The sequence below is a fragment of the Ornithorhynchus anatinus genome, chromosome 3, assembly GCF_004115215.2.
Source record: "Ornithorhynchus anatinus isolate Pmale09 chromosome 3, mOrnAna1.pri.v4, whole genome shotgun sequence".
NCBI classification, from domain to species: Eukaryota; Metazoa; Chordata; class Mammalia; order Monotremata; family Ornithorhynchidae; genus Ornithorhynchus; species Ornithorhynchus anatinus.
The window spans coordinates 48,365,933-48,379,169 of NC_041730.1; the positions used below are offsets into that span (position 1 = coordinate 48,365,933).

At 55.5% G+C, this 13,237-nt stretch overlaps 1 protein-coding gene across 3 annotated transcripts in view; it reads right to left on the minus strand.

The window, feature by feature from the left end:
- Positions 1-13,237, minus strand: part of TNKS2 (tankyrase 2) — a 60,436-nt gene that overhangs the window by 17,621 nt on the left and 29,578 nt on the right. For 2 of the 3 annotated variants that reach the window (XM_029059992.1, XM_029059990.1), the window contains exons 7-15: positions 13,120-13,186; positions 11,259-11,445; positions 9,967-10,088; positions 8,692-8,783; positions 8,528-8,606; positions 7,793-7,964; positions 4,050-4,129; positions 3,398-3,543; positions 2,940-3,105 (exon numbers count right to left, since the gene is read on the minus strand). In XM_029059992.1, the coding sequence (XP_028915825.1) occupies positions 2,940-3,105; positions 3,398-3,543; positions 4,050-4,129; positions 7,793-7,964; positions 8,528-8,606; positions 8,692-8,783; positions 9,967-10,088; positions 11,259-11,445; positions 13,120-13,186 (1,111 nt within the window). The remainder of the gene's footprint in view (positions 1-2,939; positions 3,106-3,397; positions 3,544-4,049; positions 4,130-7,792; positions 7,965-8,527; positions 8,607-8,691; positions 8,784-9,966; positions 10,089-11,258; positions 11,446-13,119; positions 13,187-13,237) is intronic. The other variant, XM_029059991.1, reaches the window with a different exon arrangement.

Genomic DNA, 13,237 nt, shown 5'->3' on the forward strand with positions numbered 1-13,237 from the left:
TGACAAGATACGCCATATTTACTTGCAAAACTGCTGTTTGGGTTTTTTTGGCAACCCCAAAAGAGGTGACAGGCCGTTGCAAAGGATTACATAAGAATTAACTCTGGGACTAAGGGGAGCGAGGGGCAGAGCAAGAGAAGAAAAAGGAGGAGGCAAGGAGAGGAGAAGGAAGGGAAAGGTAAAACGGCACTGGAGACATACTGCGCTCTCCAGGCAAGTGATAACCACTCAACGAATTGACCCCGGCTCCTTTCTCCCCTTCTTGTCCTGATCTCGCATACTCCCTCAAGAAACTCCACCCTCAGCAGCAGCCTGAAGCTGTGGCACGGAGACCCCTTGCCCGCCCCCGCTCGGCTTACAGAGCTCGGCTTTTAAGTCATTTACGTGAGAAAATACGACGGCCGCTGAAGTCACGAGTTAGAGCGGGAAGGAGCGGCGGAGGTCGCACAAGGCGGCTTACGCTCCGGGACAGGTGAGGGAAGCTGAGGGCAGGGTGGTCAATGAGGGAGGGAGAGACGTACTGTCGTGAAGACGGAAGGACGGAGAAATAACAATAATTGGGTATCTGTTAAGCACTTACTGAGGGCCAAAGCACCGGGGCAGACAGAAGATAATCAGGTCCCGCCTGTGGCTCGCAGTCTAAGAGGGAGAACAAGGACCGAATCCCTATTTTGCCGATGAGGGAACTGAGGCCCCGAGAAGTGAAGCGACTCACCCCAGGTCACACAGCAGGCAAGAGGCAGAGCCAGGATTAGAATCCAGATCCTCCGACTCCCAGGGCGGTGCTCTCTCCACTAGGCCCGGCTGCTGCTTTTAAGTCATATCGCGCCTGGCGTCACCTACTGCCCCTCTCAGGGTGGCACCTGGAGAGCCTCCAGTCCTCTACCGGTCACGACTACGGGAGGGAGGGTCAAGCGGAGGCCTGCCCGTTCCATTCCCCTCCTAGCTTGGGCGGTGGCTAGCGAGTGGGAAGCAAATCTGCTGAGTCAAAACCCCTCCGTGCTGGGCAGCAGCACGGGAGAGAGTCGAGGGCGGAGACTCGTTCACCACGCGGAAGGAGGCGATGGGGGATTTTTACCAAGAAAACCCTACGGATCCGCTACCGGAACGATCGCAGAAGGAAGGGGGGAGCTCTGGGAGAGGTGTCTGTGGGGCGGACACGACTCGACGGCATAAGGCCACAACAGCAATCACCTACTGCGGTAGTTACTCGGTCACTGGTCTTCACCCACCTGAATCCATCTTCCCGATCTTTCCGGGGCCGATCCCACTTGACCTCCACCTGGATCAGGACCACCCGAGTCGATCCCGTTAGCCTGGACCATCCTCCTCTGCCATCTAGCGCCTTCGACAGAATGAGGACTCCCTCCTGCCTTCACCTTGAGCCCCAGAGGGGACGAGGACTGTGTCCACCCAGATAACCCAATGCTTAGAACAGTGTTTGGCCCAGAGGTGGTGTTTAAGAGATACCATAATTAATATTAATTAGCACTAGCACCTTCTCCTGCCTCCAGGACTTCTCTTCACAGATGTCCCGCTAAGACCTCTAACATGTCCAAAACAGAACTCCTCACCTCACACACCAGATCCTCACAACTTCAAATCCTCTCTCTCACCTGTCTTTCCCATCACTGAGAGCACCATCATCCTCCCCTTAATATTATTATTATTACGGTATTGGTTACACACTTACTCTGCGTCAGGCACCGTTCTGAGCGCTGCGGTAGATAGAAGCTAATCAGGTCAGACTCTATCCCTGTCCCACATGGGGCTCACAGCCTTAATCCCCATTCTACAGATGAGGGGACCGCGGCCCGGAGAAGTGAGGTGACTTGCCCAGGGTCGCAGAGCAGACGAGTGGCAGAGCCGGGATTGGAACACATAACCTCCTGACTCCCGGGCCCGGGCTCTAGGCGCTAACTTTGACTCCCCTCTCTCTTTCGGCTTCCTTGTTCCGGCAGTCACCAGAAACGACCACCGGTTCTTCCTTCACGTCTCCTGAATCTCCGCCTTCCTCCCGTTCCATCCGGCCACTCCGGTGTTGATTCCAGCGTACCGTACTCTCCCAAGAATTTAGCTCAGTGCTCTCCGCAGAGTAAGTACTCAATAGATATCATTGATTGACTGTCACCGCCCCAGTCCAAGTACTCCTCTAGCCCAACGCGCCTCCGGAATCCCCCGCCTCCGATCTCTCCCTCCCTCCAGTCCTCACTCCACTCCGTCGCTCCGACCACCGCCCTACGACACTGTTCTGCTCACGTCTTCCCGCCCCTTTAAGACGTCCAAGAGTTACCGATTCCTCTCTACTTCAAGTAGGAACTTCTAGCCCCTGGCTTTAAGGCACTCAGTTGGGCTTCTCCTTGGCCCCCGCCCACTAAATCTGTTTGCCTGCTTCGTTCCTCTCGAACCCACCGACACACGGCACGTCTCTCCTCTCGCCGTGGACTTTTCGCTCACACCGTAACACGAACACACACTCTCTCTCCCCTCCTCTCTTCAAGGTCTCCCCGTTTTCAAAGCCCTTCTGAAATCACATCTCCTCCAAGAGGATTTCCTGACTAATTTCTCATCTCCCCACTACTGGCATTCCAAAGAGTTCTGCATCACCTAAACGCTTGAGTCTTTGCTGTCCCTCCCCACCCGCACAAATGTGCATCTTCTGACGTTCTGTTACGTGTAATTTATTTTAGGGCCCATCCCCGCTCCGAGATCTTCAAGAGCAGGGATCACGCCTACTGATTCCAGTGTATTCTCCAAAGGATTTAGTAAGGAGTTGTGCACGGGGTAAGCACTCCATAGATGCCGCTGATTGACTGATGGATTCTGGGGTGCTAAGACCTGCCCTCTTTTCCAGTTGAGGACCGGGGCCCTGTCTCTGTGCCGTTCAGCAGTCTCCGTAGACGACGACATCCCTCACCGCCTCGGATATCTGGACATACCTGGAGCAGAAGTTTGCAGATCTCGTATTTTCCTTTGGCCGCAGCTTCGTGTAAGGGGGTGAACTTCCATATGTCGGCGACGTTAACGATGGCTCCGTGTTTCACCAGCAGCTCCGCTACCTCGTAGTGTCCGTAGGAACAGGCGTTGTGCAAAGGCACGAGGCCGCTGAGAAGAGAAAGGGAAGATCCGACCGTTATCTCGGGCTTTCTTCCCGAGTTCAGGGCGGGGCTGGCCGTCCTCCGCCAACACGTGAAGATGAACACCCCGAGGGACAGCCGTGGACTCTCGGAGGCGGTTTTCCGTGATAAGGTTCAAGCCTTTCCAGTAAAATCTAACGGGGATTTTTTTGGGGGCGGGGGGGAAGAAATCCCACCAATTCACCTCCCCAACCTGGACCGTATCCTCTAGCGGGATGAGGCCACCACAGGGAAGCCGGGACATCAGGAAGGGCTCTCACCCTTTATCTTTCGCATGGACGTCAGCTCCGTGCTGCAGCAGATATTCCACCACCGACACCCGATTATATCCGGCCGCAAAATGGAGAGGGGTGGACTGACGCCCTTCAACGTCTCGGCAGTTGACGCTGTGAGCCGTACAAAGTCTCTGCGGGGACACGCGCCCGTTACCGTCACGGCTCGAAGAAATGAGAGAAAAGCAAAGGCTCTTTGGCGCTGATTAACTGGAAGGCTGGACTCCGCCTCTTCTCTCCTGCTTAGGGGCAATTCCCCATTCGTCCTTCTCTACACCTTCCTCTCTTCCCTCGGCTTCCTCGAGCCTGCCCATCTCCTCGGCTCCCGCCCTGCTGCCCAAATTGACCCAGTCGTGTCGGTATCGGACTGCAGGAACAGCGGTCGGTCTTCCCCTTTGGAGGGGAAGGGAGTTCCGCCCGGGCCCCAGGAAAGCCACCCTTTCCTGTCAGTAAAAAGTCAAATGTGGGTTGGAACTTCTAGCATCACCTACTGACGTTTCCGTTCCTTGACTTAAAGATAATAATAACCCCCTTTTCAAGCAAGGAATGAACACAGTTACCCTTTGTGGGGAGAAGAGAAAACCCTTCAAAATAAGCAAAATCCATCACACACACAGACACACACACAATTCTGTCTTACTTTGACGGTTTCTACGTCTCCAGCTTTTGCAGCTTCCAGCAGCTGACGATCTGCATCTGAATTCCCTAAAGGGATGCCCTCTAAAAGAGAGAGAAAAAAACTTTACATGTAATTGAAGCAGGACAGAGACCCAGATGTTACACGGCAGATGAACACCTACCCCACACCCAGGCACTCGCTGCACAATTTTCCACAACGTTCCACCGTCCCTGAAGTCCGATGAAGTCAATCGGACTCCTTGTCCCCCCCGCCCGCCCCCACCTTTGGCCCCAGATGACCCGACCACGTACTTGTTCGATGAAACTGAAACCGTCAGGCGCGATCTCCCTCTACGCTCCCCCGCTCTACTCCAATCCTTCCTTTCTCCTGTCCTCTTAGACCTTCCCACCTTTCCCAGCGATACCGCAGGACACCTCTCGTCTCCTCTCAGAATCCACCTCCTCCGTCCGCACGCCTCCGACCCCATCCCTTCGCATCTCTCCAAAACACCTGCCCCCTTCCTTTTTCCCTTCCAGATCGCCATCTTCAACTATTCGCTTTCGAATGGCTCCGTCCCCATCGCCTTATGACAGGCTTCTGTCTCCCCATTCTTAAAAAACCCTCCCTCGACCCCCCCAGCTCCCTCTGGTTAAACGCCCCATCTCCCTCCTTCCGCTCCTCTCCAAACCCCTTGAGCGAGTTGCCTACACCTGCTGCCTAACGCTTCTCTGCGGGTTCTCTCCTTGACCCCTTCCGATCTGGCTTCCAACCCCCTCACTCCCTGAAAACTTCCCTCTCTACGGTCACCCATGACATTGTTCTTGCCAAATCTGACAGCTTCTACTCCATCGTAGTCCTCCTGGACCTTTCGGCTGTTTTCGACGACGCCAACCTCCCCCTTCTCCGGGAAGCATTATTTGCCTTCACCTGACGGCGTCCTCCCGGTTCTCCTCCGAACTCTCTGGCCGCTCATTCTCCGTCTCTCGCCCTCATCAGTGAGAGTTCTTGAGAACTCGGTTCTGGATGCCCTTCTACTCTCCATCTCCGCACATTCCCTTGTAGAACGCATCTGCTCCCATGGCTTCAACTACCACCCGTACGCGGACGATTCCGTATCGACCTCTCCAGCCTCGCCCTCCCTCCGCTGAGTTTCGCGTTGCCTCCTGCCTTCGGGACTTCTCCACCTGGATGCTTGGCCGACATCTCAACCTTAACACGTCTGATACAGAACTCACCTTCCCACCCAAACCCCGGCCCCGCTCCTGTCCTTCTCCTCATTGTAGACAACGCCACTATCCCCGCCCCCTTTCGCGAGGCCAGATTTTGACATTAGTCCTACTCGACTCGCACGTTCGACCCACGCGTTCCATCCGTCGTCAGATCCCGTCGGTTCTACTTCCACAACGTCTCCAGAACCCTCTCCATCCAAACTGCTACTGTGCTATCTAAGCGCTTACCTCATCCTGCCTCGACTACCGCATCAGTCTCCTCGCTGACCTCCCCGCCTCCTATCTCTCTCCACTCCAGTCCTTCCTTGACTCAGCTGCCCGGAACATTTTTCTAAAAAAAACACGCAGTCCACATCTCCCCGCTCCTCGAGAACCTCCGGCGGTTGCCCGTCCACCTCTGCGATAAAAACTCCTCACCGATGACTTTAGACCACTCACCTGGCCTTCCCCGTTCCACCCTCCCTTGGCGATTTCCTAATAGGTGGCTCGGGGGCAAGAGCCCGGGTTTGGGAGTCAGAGATCGTGGGTTCTAATCCCCCTCTGCCACTTGCCGGCTGTGTGACTTTGGGCAAGTCACTTCACTTCTCTGTGCTTCAGTTCCCTCATCTGGAAAATGGGGATGAAGACTGTGAGCCCCACGTGGGACACCTGATTACACTGCATCTACCCGAGTGCTTAGAACAGTGCTTGGCGCATAGTAAGCTCTGAACCAATACCATTATTATGAGAAGCAACGTGGCTCAGTGGAGAGAGCCCGGGCTTGGGAGCCAGAGGTCGTGGGTTCTAATCCCGGCTCCACCACTTGGCATCTGGGTGATGGGGATTAAGACCATGAGACTCATGTGGGACAACTTGATTACCTTGTATCCCCCCTCCCAGTGGGAAGAAAGGGGAGAGAAAGGGGGGAGAGAGAAACATAGTAAGCGCTTAACAAATACCATCATTATTATATTTACAACCCAGCCCGCACATCTCTTCTACTGCCAACTTCCTCAATGTACCTCAAATCTATCTCGCCGATGACCACGTGAGCAAATCCTCCCTCTGACCTGGCACTCCCTCCCCATTCGTATCCGACAGATGCAACTCTCCCCGCCTTCCAAGCTTCACTAAATCTCCCAGACCGCCGGTCTGACTTCTAGACGGTAAATTCGCTACGGGCAGGGAACGCCTCCGCTAATTCTGATGCGTCCTACTCTCCCGAAAGTTAGTCTAGACCCCGTGAGCGCTGGATAAAAAAATAATCACATCTCCCCAAGGGGCCTTCCCCGATTAGCCCTCGTCCCCCTCCAATCTCCCTTCTGCACCACTTGCATCTGAACCTCAAAAGCCCTTGATATTCACACCGCTCTCAGCCCGACAGCACTCGGGCACCTACCTGTAATTTTTTGTGTCTGTCTCCCCCTCTAGACCGTACGCTCCTTGTGGACAGGGAACCGACTCGGCCGTATTGTACTCCCCCAAGCTCTGAGCAATGCGCTCCGCCCAGCAGGCGCTCAATACAACTGGTGGACTCATTCGGCCACCCCCTTGATGGGAATGACTCCCCATTAAAGAGAAACTTCTCACCCTTACCTTTTTCACTTTCCAACGGCACTCTCTCCCTTCTACATCAGCTCTACTTACTACCTCTCGGTGAGTCCTGCCCGCTTAGACGACCATCACGCTCTCGGCTCTTCGGCTCGGGACACCTCTCGCTCGGACCCGCCTGCAACCTCCTCCCTGTTTCAAATCTCTCAGACCACCGGTCTGACTTCTGGATGGTAAATTCGCTACGGGCAGGGAACGTGCCCGCTAATTCTGCTGCGTCGTGCTCTCCCGTAGGCTTAGTACAGTGGTCGAGACCCCGTGAGCACTTGATAAATACGGCCGACGACTCACCGACTCAAAAGCCTCCTGAAAACCCGCTCCTCCGAGGGGCATTCCCCAATTAATTCTCCCCCTTTCCCGACCGTATCAACCCAACGATCGCTGGAAGTTCTTGTTTTTCCACCTATCCTTGGCGATCGTGTATTAGCCTATGCCTACGCTTATTTCCTTTGTTTCTCCTTGCTATCACCAGATACCCTCCTCTCTCAACCCTGGGAACGTTGTTCTTTCTCCTGACCTCTGCTCAATCTCAGTAGCTTGCGTCTGTCTACCCCATCGGAGAGCAAATCCGTTAGGGGCATGGTACTCTCCCGGGATCCTAGCACGGTTCTCAGCATTTATTACCGAGCCAGACCGCGGTTAGCACGTGGTGATTTCTGGGCCCTCAATGTGACTCTCCTCATTTAGCGAGTGAACGGGATCTTGACCGGATTTCCCATCCCCGCCGCACGACGAGTTCGGCTTCACGACCGCCATCCCCTCTAGACCGTGAGCTCGCCGGGGGCAGGGAACGGCTCCCAACTCTGTTCTACCGTATCCTCCCAAGCATTCACCACACAGTAGTCAATCAATCTGATCGGCAGACGGACGGTGGGCAGCAGCCCGGAGGGCCAGGCGGCCACCAGAGACATGTCAGTTCTCATGAGCGATTTCAAGCAGTCATACCCTGGAGCAGCTGCTGCATGCTCTCGCTCCCCATCTGTAAGGCCGTGAAGCCTTGCAGCGACACAATCGAGGGGTCGCAGCCACAGGTCAGCAGCAGGCGGCAGGTGGGCAGGTGTCCAGAGTGGGCGGCGCGGTGCAGAGGAGTTTGGCCGAGGTTATCCAGAGCGTTCACCTGAAGCGGCAGGAACACCCGTGGCGTAGAGAGGACGGAGGAGAGTGGCCGGTACAAAAAAACCCAAAAACCAAAGGTACTTGAATTTTACTGCTGATCAGGGGTCTGGGTTGGTGTTGGGTATCCAGTGGCTGATTCCCCGGGATGGGTCCACCCCCGCTCCTCATCCCCGAATGTGGAAGGGGAGGGATAAGCCTTAAAGGGACTGGTTCTTTTTGGGGGGGGGGGGTGGGCTAGAAGCTAGAGGGTTTCTGGAGGTGGTTTGAAGGAGAAGATGCCGATATAAGTGGGGAACATTTCCGGCACTCTCTGGGCCTCTGTCTCCTCACCACTAAAATGGACATTCAATACCTGTTCTTCCTTCCCCTTAGACTGGGAGCCCCGCAGGGACAGGGATCGGGTCTGACCTGGTTGCCTTTTATCTAAACCCACCTTGTAAGCCAAAAAATCCCACAACTGTCATTATTAGGAAATCAGGCCCTCCATCCACTTGCCATCATAACACAATGCCCTACTGGATCTGCAGCCTGAATGATTCTAGGGCGACATGAAAAGAGTCTTACCTTGGCTTCGTGCTTCACCACCACTTCGATGACGTCATTATGAGCTTTCTCGGATGCCACGTGGAGAGGGGTTAAAAATCTTTAACAAAAAGAAAAAGGCCCGGTAAATATACTTGCCGGGAGACACGGCTCTCGTACGATTCACGGTTCCAAAACGTTCTTACTCTTTTGTCTTCTCATTGACGTTGGCTCCTTTTCTTAGCAACAGTTCGCATACTTGCTTTCTCTTAGGGTAAGGCGACGCGGCGGCACAGTGCTGAAAATTGATTTTTGCAACATTAACCGATGCTCTGCAGGGGACAGGTCGCCAAGTAAACCTCTTCGATTTTCCCCGAACCTGACCTGCCAACGGCCAGAATCACCAGCCTGGGCGACAGCCCTGGTCTGACAGAGCAGCGCCCGGCCACTGCAGTGAGCCCCTGGCCTAAAATGCTCTCAAGGTGGGGGAGCAGGAGAGAGAGAGAAGGGGGCAGAGAAAAAAGGAGGGAGGGGGAAAGGGGGGAGAGAGAGGAAAGGGGGGAAGGAGAAAAGCGGGGAGAAAAGGGGAGAGAAGGGGGGAGAGAGAAAAGGGGGAAAAGAATAAAGGGGGAGAGAGAAAGGGGGGAGAGAGAAAAGCGGGCAGAGAGAAAAGCGGGAAGAGAGAAAAGGGGGCAGAGAGAAAAGGGGGCAGAGAGAAAAGCGGGGAGAGAGAAAAGGGGGGAGAGAGAAAAGGGGGTAGAGAGGAAAGGGGGAAGAGAGGAAACGGGGAAGAGAGGAAACGGGGAAGAGAGAAAAGTGGGGAGAGAGAAAAGCAGGGAGAGAGAAAAGCAGGGAAAGAGAAAAGGGGGGAGAGAGAAAAGGGAGGAGAGAGAAAAGGGAGGAGAGAGAAAAGGGAGGAGAGAGAAAAGGGAGGAGAGAGGGAGATAGATGTGTGTGTGTGTTTTCTCTGAACCTAGTCCAACCCACCTGCCTTTGTCTTTGGACACGGTACCTGTAGCTGAACTGGACCCATGCTGGGCCCTCGCCACTCTCCCTCCCAGCTGGCTCCCGGCCTTCACCGGTCCACCCCTGGGCCTCTTCACCTGGAGGCGGCCAAGCCACAACCGACCGCCACCTGCGCTGCCTTCCATTCCGGGGCCCGAGTGTGTCTGCCATCCCTTCTACGCTCAATCCGCGCTCCCACCCCACGGCAACGGGGAGACTCAACTGCGTACGACGGATTAAATATATTCACTCGGTGATATTACACAGGCAGGTGACAGGCACCGCACTGGTAATTTCGACAGTCCCACCGGATCCCAGAAAAAACAGACGTGTCGGGCTAATGGCCGACAGGCCCGGAGGAACGGAAGGGACCAGATAAACCCGATGAAGAGAGTCGAGGTTCAGAAGCTGCCCTCTCCGCTGGCCTGAGCTTCCGCGACCCTCCGGTTTAACGAGGCGCGGACGTGAGACGTTACCAGTGCCGTTTCATGCGTTTGAGGGTGCTTGAAATTCACCATCTCCAGAGTGAGATGCTTCTTGACGCGAGCTACGTCCGCTTCTCGGGCAGCCTGCAGCAGCGTGTGACCTTTGTATTCATCTGGAAATAAAAGAATCTTCGCTTACGACTGGAAGGGAGTCGGGAGCTGGGGGGGGGGGGGACGCCAAGCTAGTGGGCGGGGATCCAGCCTATCAACTCGGCTGCGCTGTACTTTCCCGACTGCTGGAAGCGCTCAGTAAATACCACGGTCTGACTGACTCCGGGATAAAGGAAGTCCCGCTCCAAGGCTGCTCAGAGTCCCAGAACCGCACCCGTCCGGAGTCAGATATGGAGAGCGGCTCGGGGGGGCCGGGCTCAGGGAGACCCGAGCGTCTCCGCTTTAAGCTGCTCCGGACGGGAAGGCGCACAAGCGGCGACTGCAGGTGTACGGGACAGAGGTGAGGGTCCCAGTTAGCCACTGGAGCGGCCGGATCCAGCGGCCCCACCCCGCCCCAACATGAAGCCGGTCCCTGGAATCCCAACCTGTGCGTTCCCACCGCCGGGCTGCGACCGCACGACGGGAGAGGGTTCCCGACCCAGAAGGATCCAAGAACACGGAGATTTCTTAAAGTACCGCTCCGAGACCAGGCACTGGGACCCAGAGCCTCAAAACTTTGATTCTGGATGTCACTCTGCTGCCTTCCGGAAGCCGAGCGCTCCGAGGCGAGGCATTGCACAGCCCTGGGGGAGTTTCGGTTCCTGAGAGCACGAGGTGGGGGTCTGCCTCTCGCCCTCTCCGCCCGGCCCACGTACTCGACTCCCGCTCCCTTGACGCCTCGGGGACTGGAGCGTTTCTTTCCTGCGGGGCCACGGCTAAGACTTTAGAGGAAAATAACCGTGGCTGGCCCACGAAAGGCCCATCAAAACTGTTGTTGGGATGAATGGCTAATTATCTCCCTGCCGGGCTTCGACCAAGGGGAGGAATCTGAAGGGTGGTCACAATTAGAAAAACAATGGCGTCTGCCAGACCCAATTCCCCTCTAAGCTCGCTGTGGGCGAGGGATATTGCTGTAGTGCACTCTCCGGACCGCTCGGCACAGTGCTCTGCACCCGGTAAGCACTCAATAAATACTACCGATCGACTGGCCCGGCCATCGCCCAACTGGAAGAGGGCCGCTGGTCAAGACCAGTGGTATTTTTCAGGCGTTCTTCGCCCTACAGCCGCCGCCAGGCCATTGGGAATCGGGCAGGCCGCCGAGCCCCGCGTCCCCGCCCCTGTCGTGGACTCACACGTCAGCCGCTCCTTCAGCTGGGGAGCCGGTGCTAGGTCGATGGCACTCTTACTGTGACAGTTCAACAACGTCGGGTCCGCCCCGAAGCTCAGCAGGAGGGAACACACTTCGACCCTGTTTTTGGACGCTGCCTCGTGGAGGGGTGTGAACTGCCACATATCCACCGCGTTCACCCCCGCGCCGTGCTGGGGGGACAGAGGGACGGGCGGTCAGACGATCTGCGGACTGTACTTTATAGCGTCCGGACCCCCAGAGGCGGCTAAGGCGTCGCGGGGGTATAGAGAGCGTTAAAAAAAAAAAAAAAAAACCAACGACACGGCAACGCGTACGAAACCCGGAGGGGGTTCGGGGCGTAAAAACTAGGAGGAAAATGGGGACGGGGAGAGGAGAACAGTTGGGGGAGGAAGGAGCGCGCTCCAAAAGAAGGAAAAGGAGAAGGGAGGTGTCAAAGAGACCCTTGGGTAAGCAACGTCGGCCGTGGCGCCGGCCCAGGTCAGGTCAGTCCCGGGTTAGGGAGGGGACTGACTTGCCCCCTGGAGGTCACGGCGCCCGGGTCCCTTCCACGCCCCTGGACGATCCAAGAGGCGCTCGGGCCTGGACGCTGAAGACGCAACTAGAATCTCGCCTCTCGTTCTGGTTCCCGATGGGGGGTGGCCATTCCACGGAGAAGGGGATCCCCACCCTCAGGGAGTCGGGGACCCGATCCCAGGAGCGGGGACGTGTGGGGTACAGGCTTGCCGCGCCCCCCTCGACCCGTCCCAGACAGGGCCAGAGGTCTCCTCGGCCTTATCGCCTACATCGACCTGACCGACTGTGAAACCACCTTCCGCTCAAATATGGGAGTGAGGATTAACCGGAAAACCACACAGCGGAGGCTTTGTTCTTCCTCAACCTGTGCTATATTTAGAAGTTAAAAACGGGGAGAGGGTATGTTTTAAACTGCAACTGCCTCGAGAGCCCGGGCTTGGGAGTCAGAGGTCGTGGGTTCTAATCCCAGCTCTGCCACGTCAGCTGTGTGACTTTGGGCAAGACACTTAACTTCTTTGTGCCTCAGTTCCCTCATCTTTAAAATGTGGATTGTGACTGTGAGCCCCACGTGGGACAACCTGATTACCTTGTATTTACTCCAGCGCTTAGAACAGTGCTTGGCACATACTAAGCGCTTAACAAATACCGTTGTTATTATTATTATCCGGTCATTCTAGGGCAAGAGTGTGGTTTTTCTCTGGCTGTCGCCCTCATCTTTCCCCCCTTGTTTTCTCTCCCTGCAGGAGGGACACTCAGGGGATGAAAAATGCACAGAAAATGTGCACAGGATGTGTTTCCGACTCATCTGTTCCTGTCCCAGGCGGCACAGGGAACCCAACCTAGCGACGCTCCCCCGCACTTGTCTGCCGTGTGACCTCGGGCGGGTCCCTTAACTCTTCCAGGTCGCAGGGACCTCATCTGTAAAAGCCTGAGTAGAAGTGCGGGCCCTACGTGGTACGTGGACCAGGCCCAACGCCATCAGCGTGCATCTACCCCAGTGCTAGTTTAGTGTCTAGCACACAGTGGTGCTCACCAAGCGCCGTGAAAAAAAACAAAAAAAGAGGAGGAAGAATGAACAGAACAGAGCGAAGACTCCACTGCATCCTCTTCTGCGTCTTGGGGACTGGATTTTGATTTGGGAAAAGAACAGGGATTTCTATAGGAAACTGGCAAGTTCCAATAGGGCATTCCAATAGAATGAATTCTCTCTCTCTCACACACACCCCGCACTCCCCCACACAAATCCTAAAATTATTATTTGCCTTATTCATACAAGTGATTCTCCCCTGCTACATGAGACGCGTTTTAGAAAGGAAAGAAAAGTAACTAACCTTCACCAGAAGCTCCGTTACTTCATAATGACCGTAGGAACAGGCGTTGTGTAACGGTACCAGATCCCTGAAGGTGGACCAAAACACCCCGATTATTCTTCTGCAGGTTAAGCTCGTG